This window comes from Wyeomyia smithii, chromosome 1, assembly GCF_029784165.1.
Source record: "Wyeomyia smithii strain HCP4-BCI-WySm-NY-G18 chromosome 1, ASM2978416v1, whole genome shotgun sequence".
Classification (NCBI taxonomy): domain Eukaryota; kingdom Metazoa; phylum Arthropoda; class Insecta; order Diptera; family Culicidae; genus Wyeomyia; species Wyeomyia smithii.
This window is the reverse complement of record NC_073694.1, coordinates 26,723,274-26,746,857: the sequence shown is the minus strand read 5'-3', so window position 1 is coordinate 26,746,857 and position 23,584 is coordinate 26,723,274. Positions and strand designations below refer to the sequence as shown.

Below are 23,584 nucleotides of genomic sequence, written 5' to 3'. Positions count from 1 at the left end.
GAGACTACGTACATGTAACTTTGATTAATTGTTTTCACAACTGTTGCATGCCTGCAATAACGGTCTCAATTTCGTTACATTTCGAGGCGTTAACACAAATATATCATAATTTGTACAACAGCGCCAGCTATGTTTCGAACGTGGCTCTTATTTGAAATAGAGGAAGGTAGCGCATTAAACATTTTCGCACCCCTTGTAAATTGTTTACCCTATCCAGTCTACCAGCATTCGCTCACATGTCTCATGTGATAAGCGGGCGATCAGTTGAAAAGTAAACATTCAATGATAACAGTTCGTATTGTTAGAAAATCGGCGTAATTAGGTGAGATAATTCTTCTCGACTCCATGCCACTGTACCAAGAGCATAAGGTAAGCCAAAAATGATGTCCATGGTCAATCCCACCAACCAGTTCTACGAGGGTTGCGGTCGCGAGGGACCGATTCGATGTATTCTGCTCAGTGAGTTTCATGCCACGGCTGGGTCGAAAATTTGCTGCCAGGTGCCGGACAACTACATCTCCAAGGAGGTGTTCGACTCGATTCGATTTTTCATCATTCCCAAGCCGCAGCTGCAGCGTTGCACGCTGACGGTGTGAGTATTATTTCGTTCGTTAGTTTACCTACTAGAAAAGAGTAAAGGAATTTAATTTTCAGGAATGCTCTCGGTCACAAAGTGATTGGTTACCCGGTGCGAATTGACCACCAGCGCTATCCGCGCAATGCATTCTATTTCAATCTGTGCTTCGTGTGCGATAGTTGGGCACGTTCCGTGCAGCACGAGCCAGTCGTGAAAAAGCTCTCCGAGTACCTACTGATGATGGAAGAGGAAACGGCATTCCTATCCAATCCGGAAAATAATTCGCGCATTCAACACTTGCTCGGTTGTATTCTACGCGATCTGAACGAGAAACAGGTGGCCACAATCGTGGAGGGTGAAACGACAATTTATTTAAAAATACTTAAACTGAAACCGGATCCCCCACCGGTGCAAGATCATCTGGTTCCGCTGATATGCAAGGGCTTCGAGAACATTTCGATGGAGGCGTGGGATTTGACGACGCAGCAGGTGGTTCCGTTTATCAACGGGATTAATCATGTGGCACGAATCGCGGCGGAAGCCGACGTCGAGAATCAACTGGTCAAGTCGTGCATTCAGAATCTGGTGTACTACGGAGTGGTTCAGCTGCTTCCACTGTTGAAGTATAGTAACGTGTACATGTGCACGCGAAACCTGCAGAATCTGAGCAAGGATCGTCAGTTTGCCGAAGACTGCCGCCGGTATGTGCGGATTGAAAGCGAGAAGGAACCCCAGCGGATGCTACCGTCGCTGCACAAAATTCTTTCCTTTTACTCGCAGATGACGCACGGCGTCACGTTGCGGGCGCTTTGCCAGCGGCTGTGCCCCCGGGATAATGGGATTGACGAGCGGAAGTTGGTTACTTTTGGGCTGCAGCACTGTTTGATACGGTGCATCAACAAGTATCCCGTCTTTACTGGTTCGTATCCAAACGCGCGGCACAAGTTGTACACCGGGCTGAACAGTTTGGATGAGATTTGCTGCAAGACGGGGCTGTCGCCCCGGCGGATTGAAGAAGATATCGATGTGGATTCAAATGTTACCGTTATTTGGAAATAAGGTAAAGTATAAGAAGACTGCCATACATGAATTACTTTGTAATGATTGCGATCCTGTTTGAAGAGAATTACCTTGAAAAATGCATGCAAGTTAAAGTGTTGTATGCAAGGTGGCATCCAATAATCGACATCCAGAATGATTTGGTAGAAAAAATCAAAGTGGCTTAAACTTGAACTGCTTTGTAGATCAGTCGTATTTGATTATCAAATTTTGCTTAAAGTTTTGTTTGCTAAGAGCACCTAATTTCTTGAAGATTTTCAAACAAAACAAAGCTTAATTTAATTTACTTTTCCCCCTCATTGTTCGTTACCGAGCCCGCAGTATTCGCAGGATCATCTCCCAAAGATCCAGCCGGCGGCAATGGGCCAATAAGGTTTGGTAGTTCCCATGATATGCACCCGTACACATCTGCTGACCACTGCAGTGGTGGGTGCTGGGGCATGCCCACCAATCTCGTTTTGGGCGAAATTGATCGGTTTGTTTTTATTTCGCCCCACATGCGGCGCAATGCCGGAGGAAATAATTTTTAATTACATTTGTAGAAAATAAAAAATAGCATTTTTAGATAAAAATTGCGAATTCCGCTTTTGGTGCGCAAACTATTCTGGTTCGATCTGCATACTTTTCGTAGACTCGCGAAAACCGCTCTAGCCGTCTTGATCCTTGCACCTGTGTCGCTCATCGTACTGCCGTTAGACGTTATCTGGTTGTCGAAATATTGGAAGCTTTCGACTTCCTTCACTAGTTGTCACAATGATTCACGAGCGTTAACAGTTCGTGTTGTCTCGGTAAACTTCGGGTTCCTGCGAACCATCAGTTCTGATGCGCTTAAAGAACCGAGGTTCTATTTCGTGAGCCGTTCGTTCTTCCGCTCTTTTCTAAGAACCGGTTCATATGAACGGGATCTTTTGTAGTGAAAGGGCCTCAGAGTTCACGTGAATGATACGTCGCACCCTTGCCGGATCCCGTCAAGATGATGATGGTTGGTCGGCTGTCGAAACTTTAAAAAGCTGTTTGAAGTGCTCAAACCGGCGTTTCAACTGGTCAGTGGAGTCGGTAAGTAGCTGTCCAGTTGCTTTTTCCACAGTCATCTTTGAAGAAGGCGGATATCGCCGCTTGCTGAGGATCTCTCCCTTTAATCAGCCAGGGAGTCTGCCCACGCTCGCTTGTCCCATCTATAAGAGTGTTTTACTTCCCCCTCCAGAGCCAAATACCGATGACGGGCTACGTTCTTGGTTCCTCGGGTTTTTGCCCGCTCTATCGCGGCTTTTGCTTCTATCCGCTCCTCTATCTTTCATCTGGTTCCATCTGTGATCCACTCTTTCCTCTGGATACACAGCTGACCCAAAATATTTTCGCTAGTTTCGAGCAGTTCTTGATGAGCGTTGATTGTTGCTCTGCGTTGCCAACGAACAATCTCTTCATAGCTGGATCTTCTAGTCGGCGTGTGTTCTATCGCCATCCGGGCCTCTTCTCCTGGAGCTGAATTCGCGCGATGCGCAGACGGATCTTGCTAATCAGAAGGTGACGATCAGAGGAGATGTCGGTGCTACGTTTATTCCGGACATCAAGAAGACTTCGCCTCCATTTTCGGTTATTGCAGGTGTGGTCGATCGATTCTCGGTATATACATCACGGTAAGTGGATCCCCTGCGACCATGTTGTTATTGCCAGAGAACTATCGTTCTCGCTCATTCTCCGAGACCACGACGCCCCTTGACGCGCCCATAGTCCGAACTCGCCAGTGTAGGTCTGAATGTCGCTTTTTGGAACCCTATCCACGACTGCTTCTACCGTTACCGTGCATAATTCTGCGCATTTTCTGTTAGAGGCCATCCACATACCATGGGACAGCTTTGGTGGGGGGGGGGGGGGGTTTGGTCAATGTCCACGGTCCATAAAATTTTTTGAAAATTTATATGGGCAGTTGTCCACGGAGGGGGAGGGGGGGGGGTCAAAATCGCGGAAAAATCTTTTCACGTGGTATGTGGATGGCCCCTTATACTTATGTTTTATGGTATTTATTACTAGGTCGAGTTCCGAATCGGAATCTAGCGCCAAGGATTTTCTCTTCTTTTTTCGTAGTTGGTAAGAATAGTGAGTATCAGTTATGATTTAAGTAAAAACGAAATACTAACTAACGCTAAATAGCAAGGCTAAGCCTTGGCACTACATTCCGATTCGGAACTCGACCTTCTGTTTGTTATAGACAGACTTCGCAGCCAACTGTTAAGTGTACAGGACAATTGCGGGCTAGCACTACGATCCCACTGACACTAACAGTCCCTCCCGAGCCGAGACTCGAGCCTATGAAGACTGGCTTGTTAGGCCAGTATCGTACCTCGAGACCAGCTGAGAGGGTATTACGCTAAATAGCTCTTAGCACCAAAAAAGCGCACAAAATAATTCGCAGATTTACGCACCGAATTTTATTTTGTGCTCTTAATTATGCGCAGTTTTGCAGAGATGAGTTCCAGCGAAATTTACCGGAAGCACATGCAATACGATCATAATAAAAGCTTGCGGCTCTAGACAACACTTCGTGCAAAGTTTTCAGCTGGTTTTGAGTTGAACTGTGGGACGTGCCCCGGAAGGTCAACGGCATTAACAATGCAAGAGGAAGGCCGGATAATTAATGACGAAAGCTGGATTTCTGCTGGGTTCTCAGCAGTTGAAGACATCTCTGGCACATTACCTCAAATCGATTGGGCGATCTAGTTTCGTCGATACCCATGTTCCTGGTCGCAAATGGTTGAATAATTTCCTGAAACGGTATCCCAAAATTTCGCGCAGAATACAGAGTGCTCTTACCAAATAGCGAACCTGTGTCACAGAGGATAAAATACGAAGTTAGTTGGAAGTACATAATAATATCCTAGAGGCTGGCTTGCAAAATGTTCTGATGCACCTGAGTCGAATTTTCAATATGGACGTCCGTCTTGTTTTAACAAAACAAACCGTGTTCGCCAAAACAGGAGAAAAATATGTGCACACTTCTAATGCCAACTTCAAAAAGGAATAGGTGTTGTTGTCCGGGAGCACGGAGGGAGTTTTGGGCCACCGAAGGTATTGTTTCCGTACAAACTTCTGCCAGCAGATATCGTCAATAGCGCTTCGAATGTTTGGTCATTGGGAAGAATGGAGCTGGATGGATGACTCAGGAGACATTTGATTAGTATCTAGAAAATGTTTTCCAGCCATGACTACTGCGATCCAAGGTAACTCTTCCCATTTTACTTGTCGTAGATGATCATAGATCGCATGTTTCTCTTTAGACCACTGAGTTTTGCAAGGAGAAACAAATTGAAATGATTTGTCTTTCCAAACTCAACACATGTGCTTCAGCCTCTCTTTATTGAAGCGGACGGTTGATCATATGGCCAACTTATCACCCATTTTGTGCAACGGGCTCCGCAAATGCGGTCTTTATCCGTAGAACCCAGATGCAGTGTACTATGCAATGCTTTTACAAAAAAAATATCCACAAACATCATCTTCAACAGCCCAAAAGTAGGGTTTGCAATATTCCCGGGAATCGATTTCGATCAAAAATGAAAATTACAATTTCATTACAAATTCGCATGTCAAGCGAATTAAAAAACAAAAGATATTCAAGTTTACATCAGCAATTCGCAATCGATTTTTGCTGCAAATATTTGCAGAAGAGGACGTTTCAAGGTCTTCATGTCGTTGAGCAATCCTATAAGATCCGTTGACAATTTTCCGTTAAGCCAAATAATTTAACCCCCTAGTGCCCAAATTAGGTTTAAACGGACTTCGAAAAAATCGCTATGCAGCTTTATAAGCATTTTTTAAGTTCTTATTGAAGCTTTTTGGAGGTTTAACTAAAGACCGTCTAAAGGCGGCACTGTGCACTAGAGGGTTAATTTCCTTTTGTAAAACTTTGCTCAAGTCCGCTGAATCACCGCTGGTGTTTGATGTCCAGGATGTTTTCAAATCCATTCGAGCTACATTTCATCAAAAACTGGAGTGTCCAATGCTTTTAGTTTGTTGAAGAGAAAGATGAGTGTTTAAGCAATTTTGTTTGCTTAAACGGGAGCAAAGCGCTCATTTTTATCAAATATATTTGCTATGCTTTGACGATTGGTCTGACGTCATTGGCAGAACAATATTTTAATATGACTCAAAATAAGTCAGTTATAGAGCATTTAAATATCTACGCAATATGCAAAAAAAAAAAAAAGATTTTCATGTGAAATAGCGACCACGACCCAAATTGCACTGACGCTTAGTTTTATCGAAGTATTTATTTCTGATCGCATCGATTTACGAATTTCAATTTTTTTATCAATTTATAGGTTTCAAGAATTTTCGTCATTGAACAAAGAGAAAATTCAAACCAGTTATTCGCTCAGTAGTGAACCAACCAGCCGAGAACAACATTAGACGAAGCAAAAATTTGCCTAATTTTTCATTTGCTGAATAAATCAGCAAATATTTTTGACAAATAATCTGATATCACAAAGCAAAGCCTTTGTGCTACATTCCGATTCGGAACTCGACCTTCTGTTTACTATACACAGACTTCGCAGCCAACCGTTGAGTGTACAGGACAATTGCGGGGCTAGCGCTACGATCCTACACTAACAGTCTCTCCCGAGTCAGGACTCGAACCTACGACGACTGGCTTGTTAGGCCAGTATCGTACCTCGAGACCAGCTGGGGAGGCTGTCTGATATCACACAACAAGCAAATATTGACCGTCATTTCAAGCAATTAGTAATTAACTATATATTAACTCGGGAATCTCGGGAATCACCTTACCCAAAAGCAACCGACCAGCGATACTCTTAATGAGTTCGAATCTAAAAATGTTTTGCTCGAATTAGATCTTACTGTTGTTCAGCTAGAGATTTGAGGATAATTATTCAAACACAATTTGGGCCAGACAGTGACACAAATTTGTTTTATGTTCGGCAGACCATTAGAGGAAAATCCAGCGAACATCACAGCACAAAACAAAAAGTCGACGAGGTTTCACGGATTTCGAAAGTCGGAAATACATGATAAAGCTTTACACATTGATGATTGGAATCATACAATGTTTAACCAGATGTTATCTTATTTCAGTTGATCGTCCTAATATTCAGGAAAAACCCGCATCGTTTGAGCAACATACCATTTCATCTCAAAACGACTCAGTTTGTAACGAACAAATAACAACGGATGTTGCAATGCATTTTTTCGAGGATGGGTTTACTAAACCGTCGGTTCCTATTCCAGTAGCAGAGCCTGTGAGAAAATATCGTTTTCGATCACCCACTGTTGCTACCAGCGAAGAATTCAGAAAATTTTACAAAGAATTAGAGCAAGAAAAGAACAAAATTGAAGCGGAAAAAATTAGGAGAAAAGCAGCCCGTGAAAAGAAAAGGCAGTTAGTATAAGAGAAGCGCAGTTATTACGAGAGAAACATCGACGAAAGCTTCAAATGATAAAAAAGCTTCTTCAGAAAATGTATCGTGATGTAAAACCAGGAACCAAAGTCTTGCCAGTCGATTTACAAAAAGTACTTTTTAAAAATTTGAGTGTTTCGAAGTATTGCAGAATCAAATTTCTTTTTATTACAACTAGGTTATTCAACTTTCCCGTGTGGATGAACTGAAGACAGTGGTGTTTGCTCGAAGACTTATTACATTTAGCAAGACCTTGACAAAAATTGGAACCTTTTCGTTCATTGGATCTTGTTAATTCTAAGGATTGTTAAATAAAGGAATTGATTCTTAAACATTTTGAGTTTTGGCATACTTCTATAGCTGCCGACAGCTTTCACGCTGCCATTGAAGGGGCCATGCTGCGATGTCCGCCCATAACTTACACCAATTTCAATAACGCATTCGAAAGTTCGAAAGCTAATGTGGAATTGATGGACATACTTCCTGACCATTTGTTTCCCCGTTTTTTTTAATTGCTCGCAATACGTTCTTAACAAACTGAAACCTCGGCCATATACTGACGAAATCCGGTACAACATCTCTGTAAGGAGTGGATCACATGAGTTCCATTACAGCAGCACTGTGGATGTACGAAACGAAAAAAGCTGTAAGGTTTTAACAGTGAAACAAGCAAAAAGGATTTCGTCTGAAAAATTCAAGCTTCAGGAACTGCTGAGAACAAAAAGTGAGCCAAAAGGAATAGACGTGGAGAGAAAAGCTGCTCTACTTAATACCATCATTCCATTAGTGGCCGAAGGTAAGAAAGGTTAGAAATACCCACTCATTGCAGTATCGGAGTATCATTTTACAAACTGTTAGCTAGTCTTCATCGTTGTTTTCAATGAAAGGCTATTTTCAATTAGTTTTTCGTTAAGGTATTCTCAACAATAGATTACTCAACATTAAACTTTGAATACAAACGTATTTTTTTCTTAATCTTTATTATGGGACTAATATGCAATTACTTTTAAGATGGGACAGGGAAACTGGCCTGATATTTTTTTCACATTTTGTAAAACAAATTATGTTATTTGTCACATTTTAATTGAAAAGCATTGATGATTCTAACACAGTGAAACACAGTTTCAGAACATTGCATTCTAGTGCAAAACTGTCATCAAATATTAAACTTCAAGTTTATTCGTACAATCAAGTCGTTATAGCATTGTGAAGGGTTTTTCTTTAGTTTTAGGCGTTCTGAGAGGCATTTTAATCCAACCTGATTTTATACTGTAAAAGTTCATACGCAGTTTAACACTTGGATTTAGAGGTCTTTTACCCAAAACTGCAATATGCACGTCATGGACTTTGGTAATTGAAAAAATGGTCTTTCGCCTTTAAAGAGCCAGCACTTTAAGAAATTGACATCATTATTGAAATTCATTGCTTAATTTCAACAAAATTGTTCTGATTTCAGATGTAAATATCATACCTGTTTAAACATCCTCATGCATCGAGTTCAACACAGAGGACGGCAACGAAGAACTAATATGCCCAAATGACATTGGACCAATTGCAATCAGATCGATCGACAGTCGGAAAGCTGTGGAAGAAATTGATTATTTAGCTGGGAGGAAATGTATCTTGTAAGTGTAATTAAGGAAAGATTTATACTGCGTCCAAGTAACATTTTTTTCCAACTTTTCAGTGAATGTTGCGGATAAATCTCTGGAATACTTTCGGCAAGGAATTGGGAAAGGAACTGCAAGAGTGCGATGAAGGCCCATTAAATTTCGAGACACACACCTCCTGGCCCTGTTTGAAAAAACTACTATTTCTAATGAATCAGATGCCCCGCAAGTCTGAAGGAAATCTTTCGGTACATCGTGGTGATAACGGTGTAAAGGATGATGTCGTTCAGGTGGAGTACCAAAAAGATTTTAAGCTGGAAGTGTTCCCGATGCTTTTAAAGCTGAGTGCACATCATTCCGGGCTCCATTCCGTAGCAGGAATCGTTCCTCCATTCAATTCATCGTACAGACCACCAACGTAAGTAAAAATATGTGATGCATAATTGAAGATGAATAGCTACTACTTCAACACCGAATTTTTCGGTTAGATGATCTAACTTTTATGGTAGGGAAAACTAGGAGGGGAGAACAGTTTTTATTTATTTTGAAAACAAAAAAACTGCAGGACAATCGCAAATTGGCTCGAATTTCGCACAGGTTTATATTGTCTGTCTAGATTTAAATAAAAATTTCAGCGCTTTTAAACTAGCAACACTGACTACTTCCGACGTTAATTTAAAATTTTCTGGCAGCAGAATACTGGAATGCGGTCAAAACAAAAACAAACATTAAGGCATATGCTATGGCTTGTGCGCATGTGAATACGCGTTTAAATTATTATTATACATGTGAATAGCTTTCTATAACAAACCGCAACAATCTTATTTTGATGGATGAGTAAGTAAACTTTTGTTTTGTCATAACATCTTTTTATTAAAGTTTTGTTTCAGCTCATACGAAGATGAAGAGCATCTTGAGGAGGAGGATGTGACTCGTTCCTCACCTCCGACTAGTGCGCGCGAGGAAAGCTTGTTTTCCTTCAAAGGAATCTTTTATCAGCGATTATTCCGGAGCCAGCTGCGACCTAAGGAGGTGGCAAAACAGGACATCGGAGGAGACACCATGCACGATGTTTTTTTTTTTTCGATTTGGCAGAAAGTGGAGAAGTATGTACGTCGGGAAGTAGTTTTTCGTGACGATGTCCCTTATTGGGAAGAGAAGGAGCAACCTGACATAGACGATATTGAGCGGTTTGTCACTCTGCAGGATAAGGAAAAGAAGAAAAAATATTCTGTTACTGATTTAAAACATCGAACAATCACAAAATGGCGTGGAAAGCCAATTAATATATATGTGTATATATATATTCAACTAATGTTGTAACTAATGCACAGTACCAGAGCTTACTGCGAAAATTGGTAACTCCAGAAACACCGGATCGTTCAGGTGCACACTCGGTTCGTAATGATACGGAGCTGGCTAATGAATTGCGTAGAAGACATCGTGACCTCGAGGGACACTTAAGTTCTTGGCTATTGTGGGCCAATCTAATCAGCTCTTCGCCAGCACAAAACGAGACCAATTGAAACAGGCTGATGCACAACCTGTTGAGTTAGCAAAGTACTTTCGCTGGGCAACGGTTTCTGAGGCAGCTCGCCTCCAGGCAGTGCATCGAGGAATGGTTGTGGCGAATACAATCAATGAAGGTTGGATGCAAGGCATTGCGGATGTCAAGAGCGATTTGAGATTGGCTTGCAAAATACTGCAGAATGCTATTCAAAAGGTAGAAGCGACGCAATCAAGAGGACTATATGGAACTGAAACATGTTCAACTTTAGAAACTACAATGCGCCCAGAAGAGACAGAACTAAGTGAAAATTTGTCTGCATCTGTGACTGACTGCGACAACATCGATCATTCACTTTAATCAGTGATTTAATTAATTCAATTCGCCTTGGGTGTATGATGATTTTTATGTGTGCGTACCAGTAGTAAAATAAAACTATGACTGACTTTCATTCCAAAAAGATTGTAGATATTTTATTTAGGAATAATATGCAAATCCATGTATTTGGGATCCTGGGAAAGGCCTTTTTCAGGTAGGAAAGTACCTCCCGCAAAATATCCGCAACGGTTAAACAGGTCGACGCAGGAATATGCTTTAAAGCGGTTCAACGTTTCACAAACCTCGGGTAAAGCAGGCTTATGTTCAACATGGTGTCTTTTGAAATCCCTTTTCATGAGTCCAAATACAATTTCGATGGGATTAAAAAAAGGGCAATAAGCCGGAAGGAAAATTGGAATAATTCCAATCGATCTCAGGTAACGTACAATATTTGGATCGCAGTGAATTCTTGCCCCATCCATGATCCAAACAGAATAAATCCCGGATACCGTTGCACTTGGGGATGTACTAAAGCGAAGTTCTTGCAGCAGTTGAAAAAAGTTTTCCGGTTGAAAGTTCCTTCAGAATGAAAGCTTTCAATCATACCATTCATACCCAAACAGCACAACAATGAAACCCTCGGTTTTCTGCAGAATTTCCCTCTATATATAACTTTATGTCCAACTACTCCATATCCCTTGCGTCTTAACATGTCCTTGTTGTTAAAACTCACTTCATCAAGGAATACGAGGTCGAAGAGATCCCACGGAATTGATAGCATTTCTCTAGTGAACCGCACTATTTCATATTCGCGAATTTGAATTGCTCTCCGTTCGATGGTTTTCCAAGAGAATCCCGATTCATGAAGTATTGCACAGATAGACGAAACACTTATTGTAGTAAAAAAATGTAGCTGGAACCTAACCTTGGCTTCGTCTAGGAATAATACTGGTTCTTTGGAATATATGTCAACTAACCATTGCCGCATATGGATCCCGAATTTCTTGTATACCTGCTCACGTTTCTTTCTTCGGAAAAATACGTTTGTTTCGTATCTGTTGATCCATTCACATATGGTAGACAGTGATTTCCCGTAAATTCTAGCGACATCTTTTCTTGCCATTACCAAAAAATAATAACCGTATAATGCATGGTAGATGGTATTCTCACTTGCATGGCGTTGTCGAACATTTTGGATAATTAAATTAGACATTTTATACAGAAATGAAAGCAGAAATATTAATTTTTTTGATGTAAGATAAACAAGCTCTTCAATCATAAACAACTAAATAGTGCCGACGAACATGACATAAAAATGACAGAACGGTGAGTGACAGAAAATTCGGAAGTAAAAAAAGTTTCGCTATTCGGTTTGGTGCTGGCGCCACGATAGTACATAAAGTTACTTAGAGTGACGATAAGCCGTTCACAAGAGTAAATCGGTTTTCGGTTGAGAATGATCTAGGGCTTCACAATTCTTCCTTCAATCAAATTTGACATCATTATATTTGGTTAAATTTTTCATTTATTTCTTAAACTCCGGTTAAAGCCGATGGATTTCTTTATCCCTTCTTCTGTTCCGATTTATCAGATGCACGTTGAATTTTTCTGTCTTATACAATTTAGAGACATGTTTGAAATTGTTTTATTTTCATGCTTTTAAAGCCGCCGTAGGAGCCACATTTTTTTGGTTTGTTTTTCTTCGGGGTGCTTTTTTGATTATTAAACTTGTATGTTTTTTTCTGGGTTATAGAGATATCCTGAAACTTCATTGCTTACTATTTTGGTTAGGCTTCTGTTATTAAAACCACTTTCAGCTAGATTAAGTCCATTTCAGCTTTGGTTTATTTTTTTCTTTAGCAATATTTTTGAGGTATTTTCAGCTGAATTTTGACTGAAAATACTCTTTTTTATTTCACTGAATCAAACTAAGAGTACCTAGAAGCACAGTAGAAGTGGGTTTTGTTTTGTCCTATGCCTTCTGCGATCGACACGAGATTCAGAGATGAGTAAACTCTTCCTTTTGTCATAACTTGCACACAAGTCGGCAGCCATTTCCAAACATGATTTATTATAGCATGCTATCGAACTCACTTTGACGGTAGACCGATGATTTGAAGCACGGCTACATACAGAGGTTGAGCCGATTTCGAGACTCATTCTTGAGCCGACTGCGGCCGCGTACGGTTCGGCTTTTTGTTCTGTCGCTGCTTCCTTCCTGTGGCCGTTTCGTGTGGACAGTGCGCTTGTGTGTTAGTGAGTCTGTGTTTACTAGTGCATCAATCATTGCGGGATCAAGTTTCGTTCGAGCGAGAAAGAGATGCAAGCAGTGCAATACCGAGTTTTTGTGTTATTAATCATGTAACTTTAGTGTATAACAAAGTGTAACATACCGCACCCCTGCCATTTAATTTAGTCATAAAAACCGTGCAACCACAAGCAAGAAAGCGAGCATTTATTAAGTGATTTCAACTGATAGTCTAAACCTTCTCAACATTACGCATTACGTGAGTCAATTTTTGATGTCTAATCAATTTTGTCTGATCGACAAAACACGGCTGCGAAGCGCACAACGAGTTAACAACTCGCGGATGTGTTAGTGTGACCAGTAGCAATGTATTCGAGCTTGTGCAATTCTGTGCGGCCGCAGTGCTAGTTGGTATAGCGCGTTTCCAGCACACCCAATACGTATGCTCTTGCCCTCTGAGCAACAGTGCACCCCCAGCAATTGGATTATCGAGCTGACAACGCCTACTTAGTTTGGATACGCAACACTGCACAATAGCCTATTGTGTAATCGCTACAAAGCAGGTATTAAGGTGTCCTCGGACTACTGGTGTTAAACTATTTTGTTTTGTTTTCTTATAAGAGAAGTGATCAGAGATGCTAGGAACATAGATCCACGTTTGAGTTAGCATTGTAATAAGATGACGAAGTTTTTTAGAAATTGAATCAGCTAACTAGTATGGCTTTTCTACACTTAATTGACGAACAGTTCCTGTTAAAATAGTTACCGAACTCATCAATTTAGTTTCTATTTTTCAACAGATTTAGTCCTACATGACTACATCTGGCACCTATGGTAGGCAGAGAGAGAGAGAACGTGTACTGCCAAGCCACCTTTCTTCCGGCTGATACGCAAATAGTCACTTTACTTTCGCCTCATTCTCGCCTCTTAAACACTAATGGAAATGGCGTTTGCGTCTGTTTTTTATTTTATTTTTGTTCTCTCCATTGAATGATGAAGTAGGCACTTTGTTAGCGGCTAATGTTGATTGTTTACGTTGGCAGAAATCAACAGACATGGTCTGTGTGTTTTTTTGCTTTGCTTTGCATGCGATCAGCCTGTATTGCGACGGGAGTTTGATTCCAGGGGATCACCAGTCGCGTGGTGAATAGGTGGGTTATACCCCCCCGGGTCGGGCGGGGGGTTTGAACTGAATCACTCACCTTTGTTGTTTCGTAGAATTGGTAGTTATGTGTATGCTAGTAATTTAAGTAGAATGCAATGGTTTGCCTGTAAGTTAGGTAAATTCCACAATGTCATCAGCTATGATATGACTTCGGCTTCAGACAGATGGTGTACAATTTCAACGCTGAGCTGAGCTAAGCTGAAAGTGCTGAATTGCAAATGAATTTATGCCATTCTCGTCAAGGTTAACCGCTCGACTGGAAGTTGTATCCCAACCCGAGAGTAGGTGCTGTAACCTTTGGGGTAGACGTTTTATCTCGTTCAACAATGCATAAACCGACGTCGTCGTCGTCCAGTCCTGATGAGTCACACAACGAATGAAACGTAGAAATGCGCTTCAACTCGCCTCGGCGCATATCAGCTACGGAAAATGTGGACGACTTATCAAGCCACTCGCTCGCTCACTCAATCGGAGAATCTAGATTGCAGATAAATATCGACGGTTGACGGCTCGTTCTGGGTGTGTGTGTGTGTCTGGGGGGAAATCAAGGGACAATATGATATGCGGCATTTCTGTGCGATTCTTGGTAAATTGCGTGGGCTACCCAATAGGCGCTTATCGATTTTGTCTACCCAGGCCATGTTTTGTGTGGTGGTAGAAAACTAAGCGTGTATACAAACTTGTCGATCGGGTAATTTCAAGACGGCTGTCAGACCAGCAAAACGGGTGTTCCAACTGTATCAACATTTGCATAATTATCAGGATTTTATTCTAAAATGTTACTGAACATGAGATGGGGCTGCAATCTGAGACGAAAATGAAGTTTTTATGAGTAAAATACTCTTGACTTGTTCAGATTGAAATCATGACAATGATGATAGTATTTTGCAATCGTCTGACATTATTTTCAATTGTAGAAGATCTATTCCCCGAACTCCAAAGGGGAGAAACTCACAGTTTGAATCGTTTCTTCGAACATTATTTGGTTAATATTATATGCTGTAAAGTATGAAAAACTTTACTTTATATTTCAAAACAATTTTGAAAAAAAATCAATTTGAGTAATTTTTAAAAAGAGTGTATATCCTTAATCAAAGGCATTGTAGCTCAGAACCCGAGCCTTTGGCATCCCTATACCGAGTAACAGTGAATGACAATGAACTCATGTCCTGGGCTCAAATTATTTTGTGCCCGCTGTCAGCAGTAAGATGAAGATGTATGAAAAGAAGCGGTGATATGCTATCTCGTTTTTACATATGTTGAGATGTTAGCCCTTGAAACATGGCGTGATGCCAAAGGGGTGTCAGAACCCTTCCCTTTTTGAAATCTGAAAGCCGGGAGAGCCACTGCGGCCGTTTTGTTGATTAGGTCTTGATTACTATACACTAAATACCAGGTGCCCGTAGTCATTGATGGATTTGAGTTGGCTGATAGTATGGTTGTTGCCAAATTTGGTATCGCATAGTCAAAGAGACTAACGACCTTTTTGGGTTTAGAATTCCATACATGATATGGAGGAAAAAGATAACGTTTGAAGAAGTAGTAAACTTGACAAAACAAGTGAGTTTTCGTTTCAACTGCAAGGTTGCAGAAGCCGCAGTTATCACATAAGACAATTCCGATGTTCCTTAGGTGATAATGAGCAGGGCAGTGCTGAGGGTAGTGTCTAGTGCCATCTGTAGGCGCTCCCCATTGTAGCGTTTATTTCCCGCGAATTATAAGCAGCCTTTTGTTACTTTAACAGTGATCGAAGCAGCTCTCAATGTAGCTGTGATTTCTCCACTCGAGAGCCTACTCTGAAACCTGTTCCTTTGGGTGTTATCAACTCCTCTATTTGGAAGAGCTATATTGATTGAAATATAGGATGTATTATCGCAAGCGCCTTCCATACCAAGAAATGCGCATAGCGCCGTCTTTTGATACTTTTCGATTATAGTAACTATGTTATGAAAAGATGAAGAGCACTTTCCGTTAATTTACCAGGTTGGTAACCGTGCTGATCTTTATGTAGTGGTGAGCTCCTGAGAAACTCATTGCGGATATAGCTATCTGCTATTTTGTCCATCTTTTTCAAGACTTCAGATTTGAAGGTTCCAGGTAATGATTTCGATAAGTTCTGGAAGTATAACTTGCATCTGTTTATAGATTTTAGGGCGGCATATGACTCAGTGAAATGAAATGGGCTGTGGCAGGCTATGCTGAAGCACGGTTTGCCGACAAAACTTTTTAACCGTTATGCGGCAGGGTACCCGAGTGCCTTTTCAAACTTTATTGCTTTAAAAAATATGGTTAACTTAACTAGTGGGAATGAACTATTTGCATCATCACACTGTTCATAGTAAAAGGGGGAGGGGGGGATCGAGAGAGGGGGGCTTCGATTTTTTTTTTAATTTGTAAGTACTCGACGGGGTATCAGAGTACCCAAAAATGGAAATTCGTTTTACTTTTTCAATTCTTGACCGATTTTCGATCTTGGCCTGTCCAAAGATTGGAAAATTTGTCTATTTTTAGAACTCGGGACCGACAGGAACTTGAGTCCACATCTGGTTCCTGTGAATCCTGATTTACAAGACCATCTTCCGGTGTGACAAATTGTACAATTGTCAATAAAACCGAACAACATTGGTAGCAAAATCCAATCAATCACTCCAGGAATTATCATTAATTTTTAGTCCATCTGATGAGTTGCCCGGAACGGCCATTCCGAAGCAAATTCCCGATCTTGAGCATGGTCCCGAAGATCCGGATTTACGGAAACCATTTAGGGATCAACGGCTCTTTATGCCCTGTATACTAAAAATAGACAAATTTTCCAATATTTGAAGGGTCAAGATCCGAAATCGGTCAAGAATTGAAAAAGTTAGAAGCATTTTATTTTGGTGGGTACCCGGGTACCCTGCCGAGCACTTACGGGTGTTAAAATTGCCGAGTACATAACGGTCAAGCTGAGTGGTATGACATCGGAGGGATCGAAGTTATATATGAGGATAGCTGGCAAAACATCAGTCGCGTTCGTAACTTTAGATGGACTGAAGTAGGGGAATGCATTCTTAAACTTACTGTTCAACCTCGCCCTTGAAGGTGCAGTACGAAGAGCAAACGTGCAATCACGAAATCTCACATGCGGACGACATTGATATAATCGGTATCGCCCGTAGGGCCGTGTAGGAGGCCTATTAACCCTACCAAAATAAGGTACATGGTAGCTGGCAGAGAGCGTGAGAGGTCCGGAGATGTTGGTGCTGAAGTGGAGATTGTTGGGGAACGATTCGAAGTGGTGGATGAATTCGTCTTGGTACGCTATGAACTGCACAACAACTTTGACGAAAAGTTCACGGTAAACCATTTTGAAAGCAAAAATCTTCCGGTTTCGACTATGTATAATTTCTTGCAAACCCTAACAATATTCCGCCAGGAAGGTAGTGGAAAACCAGACAGAGTAGTGGACAGAAAAAGACTTTTTCCTTCTTGTCTAATTCATGGTTCAAACCTGGTGGTTGAACGCATGTTGAAACAAATTTTTAATTTAATTTCTTGCAAAACACCATGCCGTGTGTTTGGACCAGATAAAATATCACCACATTACTAACAAAATCACAAACGTTGCTGAACAACTATTCGACTCCATTTATACTTCAAACTCAATGACTATTCAATGAACCTATCTCAGTGTTGTTCAACCGAGGATTTCTTTAGGATTTTAAGTTCCTTCGTTGCAAAAATAACTGGAGATCAACGACCTGCAAACAGTTTATTGGTAAGATCAAAAGATGCATTCGAAAATTCGACGTAATTCAATCGCCTTCATGGACCGAACTCTGTTTTGGTCATGGATAAAGCGAAAATTCATTGTGACTTTAGCATCATCTTATATTTGCGCTCTATCCGCATTATTCTTGGCAGATCCTTCACTATCTAACGACAGAATTACGATTGCAGAAAAATATTTCATCATTGCGGTATGTCAAACCAATATTTGACAGATTAATGATTTTTTAGTAAAACAAAAAAGGCATTGGTTTTATTAATTGAAAATAAAATCAGTCTCAAAGTTCCACAAATGATCTACAGCATTCATATCCGTCATATTCTCTCTGCTAGAAAACGGCTTTTTTTGGAACACCTGGTCCGAATCGCTCAAAGCCTTTGCTTAATGCGTTCTCCTAGGAGACATCTCGTTCACCTCATCTTTCAGAATCGCTAAGACTGCTTTCAAGTTAAACATCTTCTGAGGAGGATGAGAGGGCAATTCATTGACAAGAAGTTTACATTCCTGCACAGAAATAGACAGTATGTAGTTGTTGGTCCACTTGGATCCACTTTGTCAATATCGACGCGTCTTCGGTTCGCTTGATTTCGAACGTGCACAAATTACCCCAGGTCTGCGAATTTTGGTTCGCTGTTTGCCCTGGATGGAATTTGATGACTATTTCATAATACGTCTCCACATTACTCGATCTTCGGCTAGTCTTTTTCAATCGTCCCAACACCTGCCGACCTGACGTCCTCATCCTCACCACACATTCGTACGGTGTTTACCATGGAGTCGGCGATCTTTGTCCGACTCTCTGCTGAATCCAAGCATCCTACAGAGCGTAAATTTCGGGCTGATATGCATGCTGCAGGATCGCAGCTGGCTACGTAAGGGTCCTGTTTGGGCAAACGCCTCTCTACTGCGGTTAATACCGACGATATCAATATCATTTCAAAAGTCAAGAATACTTCCTACCGTCCAACGTCACAAACGGGTCCGAAATCACACCAGCTATCCTGACGCATGATGGAAAACCGTTAAGGTTGGCCCGAATCAGATTAATCAGTTTTGTGTTCAAGCATTATATGACATAACACGTTGCACCTAACTAGATCGTATGTCGCCTTGAAGTCTATAAACAGATGATGAACCTGCAAGTTTTCTTACCTGAAGGTAAACCTTTTGTCCGTTGTAGATCTTCCTTTCTGGTAACCGTACAGGTACTCCCCAACGCAGGTTACCTGCAACGGCCTCGGTATATGAAACAGGCTGCGGGAGAGAATCCTATATTTAGAATTAGGGAGTGTAAGACTAGGCAAATAAGTCCGTGCAACCTTTGGTAGTTGGTGGAAAAGTTCGGCTGAACACTGTTTTAAATCAAAATATTTGGTAAAGTATCTATACTTTCGAATCAATGGGAAAAAACTTTTCTATAACTCTACTTGATTTAAATTGCAGGTGCCCCATCAAATATTTTGGCACGAAAAAGTGTTCCGCTGAGAAAAAAGATCTGCACTCACCACCATTGCTCCCATTCAATCAATCAGCTCGGTCATCCACGCCCAAAGCTTTGCATCTCCGATCTCTTCACCGATGTAGCCATCAAACCAAAGAATGATATCGCATTTGTTCTTTGGCTGTAAGTTATTCGTGCATGTGAATGCATCTGAAAAAGCTAAGAATGGGCCGAAAATACCAGTACGCCGAAATTACCCTCCCCTATCCTACTATGCAGTGAACCAAGGGTGTTTTCATTTAGTCCTGTATCTACACAAATATGTAGGCGAAAAACCAATCAGGCGTACGCTGAACTGAAATAGAATTCCATGTGAGCTGAAAATATGATCTTTAGGACGGAATTGCCCGCCAAACTCCTACGCGTTTGCATAGCATTTTAAAGCATTTTATACGTACCCAAAAGCATCAGGCTATTTAAAAAGGTTAACGGTCAAAACAATGAGCAACATTCTACTCTCTTCATTAATCCTGATCAATAATTAAAGAAAACGTGAATGACGGCCGCCTGAAAGCCCGGAAATAGGTCCTTTTCCCTATTTGTTTTTCTTTTTCGATTGAAAGTGCGAGCGCTAGACTCGTCGTTGGAGTTGACAGTGGTGCCGAAAGGACGTTGCATTTTCCAAAGAATATTAAACCTTTTTCAAGCCTCCCCAGCTGGTCTCGAGGTACGATGCTGGCCTAACAAGCCAGTCGTCGTAGGTTCGAGTCTCGACTCGGGAGAGACTGTTAGTGTCAGTAGGATCGTAGCGCTAGCCTCGCAATTGTCCTGTACACTTAACGGTTGGCTGCGAAGTCTGTGTATAGTAAACAGAAGGTCAAGTTCCGAATCGGAATGTAGCACCAAGGCTTTGCTTTTTTATTAAACCTTTTCAAGTCTTCCGTTTTTCTCAAACTAATGTAGTGCATTTTCTCCAGAAGAATACTAATGCATCCAAAACTGGTGCTATGGCCAAAACCAAACCTAGTCCTGTCAAATTTTTTAAATGATGGTCTCGGTTTGGAGACACGTTTGAGTCAATAGAATCAAAGCGTCCGGAAATATCTCGTGAATTTACAGCACCTAAAAAAAAACAAAAGGTTACGCCTAAAATAGGAATATAGCACTGTGAAAGTGTTACTATTATTGTTGCATTAGTATTTTCAACGATCGGACAATTACCAAGGTTAACTAATCTTGACAATCGGTGTGTCAAGTAATCGATTAAAAACTATTCGAAAATTTAAGCAAATAATCGATAAATTTTGATATTATTTAATCACGAAGCGTGATTCTGGACCTTTCAACAGTAGAAGAAAGAGTTTGTGTTTGAAGCATCATTGAGAATATTCTCACAATAATTTCAAATAATAAGATTGGAATCGAAGTTACTGCAATTAACAGCGCACTGCATTTAGCTGTGGTGAAACTTTGACCTGCTTGCCATATTCGAACCGTGAGCGACTTTTTCACTCAAGTAGGGATGGGAAACCTATCGATAATTATCAATAGTTGCAGGCTATCGATAGAATCATGAAGCTTTTAGAGTTATCGATAGTTATTGATATTTCCTCCGCATTGGCATTCATACTTCATCATTTTCGCTCACTCTAACTTTTACAGATAACGACGAGATTCCGCATAAGTGCGAATCATGTGTGCGAATATACTTTTAAATATTGTTCCTGTCCACAACTGAAGCAACACTTTGCTGTTTTTCTCTATCTAGTTCTAGCTGTCGAACTATCAATAATTATCGATAGTTATCGATAGAATCAAGGAATTTATCGATAACTATAGATAGCCATTTTATTCGATATTTCCCATCCCTACACTCAAGCATAGCTTGGGGTTTATACTTTCGCCTGCTTTGACTTGTTTTGTCATTTCGTAAGCCGTGCTCGAAATGCCGACGAACGAAAAAGATGTGCGCGAACGGATCTTGTACAGCCGTACTGAAGCTAATAGGGTGAATTTACCCAAAACTGAATACCACGATGTGTTGAAAAGGTTTCCTGAACGTTCGAGTGACGAAAGAAAACCAAGAAGAGACAAAAATATTGGTCGTGCGAATAGTTTTATGACCAGAAAGGTGAAGATTTTGGGAAGGAATCTGAACCTCTATATTCGGACTGTTGATCGAAAAGTAGAAATGGCACTAGGATTCGATCAGAAAAAACACGTGCTCGAAAATTGTATTGTGATTTTTCGACAGAATTTTTATGCGTGCTACTTGGAAACCAAATGAAGCGTGTTATTAGGTGGAGGCCTATTAATGAATGTTTGCGTATTGAGGATCAAGGGAAGATTCTTCAATTGGGTTGCTTAGCTATATCAGTTTTTTATATCATCTGAAAGATCTGCATTTTCTAAGTAAAACGTGATTAAAAAAAATTCTATCGCTGTCCTTCGCTTTTTAAATCACGATTTAAAACTGCTTGAAATTTACTCGAAATCGCTTCAATGACAGTTCGCCCATGTACCAACTGTCATTGTAGCGATTTAGAGTGAATTTATATTTTTCATTTGCAAATCGAAGGATAATATAAAGTTTAAAAAAAAATCACGTTTTGCTCAGAAAATTACACTTTTTCAGATGATACATAAAAATCGGAAATTCGTGAATAGCTAAACAACCCAATTACAGCCTTATCAACGTGTACGCGCCGACAAACGATAAAACCGATGACGTAAAGGAGGAGTTCTATGAGCTCCTCGAGAAAACGTATGGAGAGTGCTCACAGCACGATATAAAGATCGTCATCGGACGCACAAGTCGGACGAGAGGAGTTCATTCGCCCCGTTAAAGGTAGGAAGAGCCTTCATTCTACCACTAACGACAACGGCTTGAGATCAGTGAACTTCGCCGCGGCCAGGGAAATGGCCATCTGTAGTACCCATTTTGCACGTCTGAACATCCGGAAGCACACCTGGAAACACCCCAATGGAGAGGCCTGCTCCCAGATCGACCACATGCTGATGCCAGCACTTTTCAAACGTCATAGATGTGCGGTCCTTTCGCGGGCCAAACATCGACTCGGATCACTATCTCGTGGTAGGCAAGATTCGCGCCCGGTTGTCCAATGTATTTAAAGCGAGATCGCCGAGAAAGTTACATCTGGACATCCAGAGGTTATCAGCGGAAGGAGTTACTGCAGAGTATACTCGGAAAGTTGATAGACGGATCGGTGAACTTGCTGGAGTGGACCTGAACGAGCAGTGGAAGCACATCCATGATGCGGTCAGCGAAACAGCGCGAGAAGTGATAGGCATGACAACGGGAACCACGCGTAGTGGGTGGTTCGATGCTGAACGTCTAGAAGTGACGGAAGAGAAAAACCGAGCCTACGCCAACACGTTAGTAGCAGCTAATAGTGTGACGCGTCACACGCGGGAGAAATACCGGGAGGAAAGAGCTGCCGAAAAGAGGCTTCACTGCCGTAAGAAACGTGAGCACTGTGATCGCGTCCTCGCGGAGGCGGAGAATTGCTTCACCAGGCACGACACTAGGAGCTTCTAGAGAACGATCAACGGAATCAGGAACCATGCCATGTGCAATGACAGGGAGGGAAATCTGATTACCGATAGATCGCAGGTGGCGAGGTGGAAGCAACATTTTGAAATGGTGTTGAACGGTGAGGAAGCTAGGAGAGTCGTCGAGGGGAACAGGATAGAAATTGGGGAGGACGGACAAGCTGTGAACCCACCAACATTGGACGAGGTGAAGAATGCTTGCAAAGAGCTGAAGAACCACAAAGCCGCTGGGAAGGACGGCTTACCGGCCGAACTTTTCAAAGTTGGGAGCGAGCGGCTGTGTAGTGCAATTCACCAGATTATCCTAAGAGTATGGTCTGAGGAACAACTACCGACGGACTGGCTGGAAGGACTCATATGCCCTATCCACAAGAAGGGACATAGGCTCGACTGTAGTAATTATAGAGGCATAACCCTTCTCAATTCCGCTTACAAAATTCTCTCCCGTATCCTGTTCCTGACTGAGGCCGTTGCAGGAAGCCTTTGTTGGAGAATACCAATGCGGTTTTCGAGTGGGGCGATCTACAACGGACCAGATGTTCACCTTGAGACAGGTTCTCAACAAGTTTCGAGAACACAACTTGCAGACGCATCATCTGTTCATGGACTTTAAGGCGGCGTACGACTCAGTGAAACGCAACGAGCTTTGGTGAATAATGCTAGAACATGGTTTCCCTTTTTGGGACTAATTAAACTGTTACGTGCGACGCTTGACGGTTTCACATCATGAATTTTCGGGCGCGTTTGTGACGTTAGATGGTCTGAAGCAAGGTGACGGGCTCTCGAACTTGCTGTTCAACATATCTTTGGAAGGCGCAATACGAAGGGCAGGTGTGCAGAGGAGCGGCAGCATCATCACTAAGTCTCACATGCTTCTGGGCTTTGCGGACGACATTGATATAA

At 41.5% G+C, this 23,584-nt stretch overlaps 2 protein-coding genes and 1 pseudogene across 3 annotated transcripts in view; 2 read left to right on the top strand and 1 right to left on the bottom strand.

The window, feature by feature from the left end:
* Positions 1 to 230: 230 nt before the first annotated feature.
* LOC129718316 (GATOR complex protein NPRL2) lies at positions 231 to 1,667 on the top strand. The gene is made up of 2 exons (XM_055668968.1): positions 231 to 592; positions 655 to 1,667. Exons 1-2 carry the CDS (start codon positions 381 to 383, stop codon positions 1,634 to 1,636), a joined length of 1,194 nt encoding a protein of 397 aa, XP_055524943.1. The 5' UTR covers positions 231 to 380; the 3' UTR covers positions 1,637 to 1,667.
* Positions 1,668 to 10,640: 8,973 nt separating this feature from the next.
* LOC129718808 (uncharacterized) lies at positions 10,641 to 11,722 on the bottom strand (annotated as a pseudogene).
* A 927-nt stretch (positions 11,723 to 12,649) lies between these two features.
* LOC129719022 (uncharacterized) overlaps positions 12,650 to 23,584 on the top strand; it is a 37,174-nt gene continuing 26,239 nt past the window's right edge. The window contains exon 1 of one of the 2 annotated variants that reach the window (XM_055670339.1): positions 12,650 to 13,296. The gene's annotated coding sequence lies outside the window, so the exon portion shown is untranslated. The remainder of the gene's footprint in view (positions 13,297 to 23,584) is intronic. The other variant, XM_055670341.1, reaches the window with a different exon arrangement.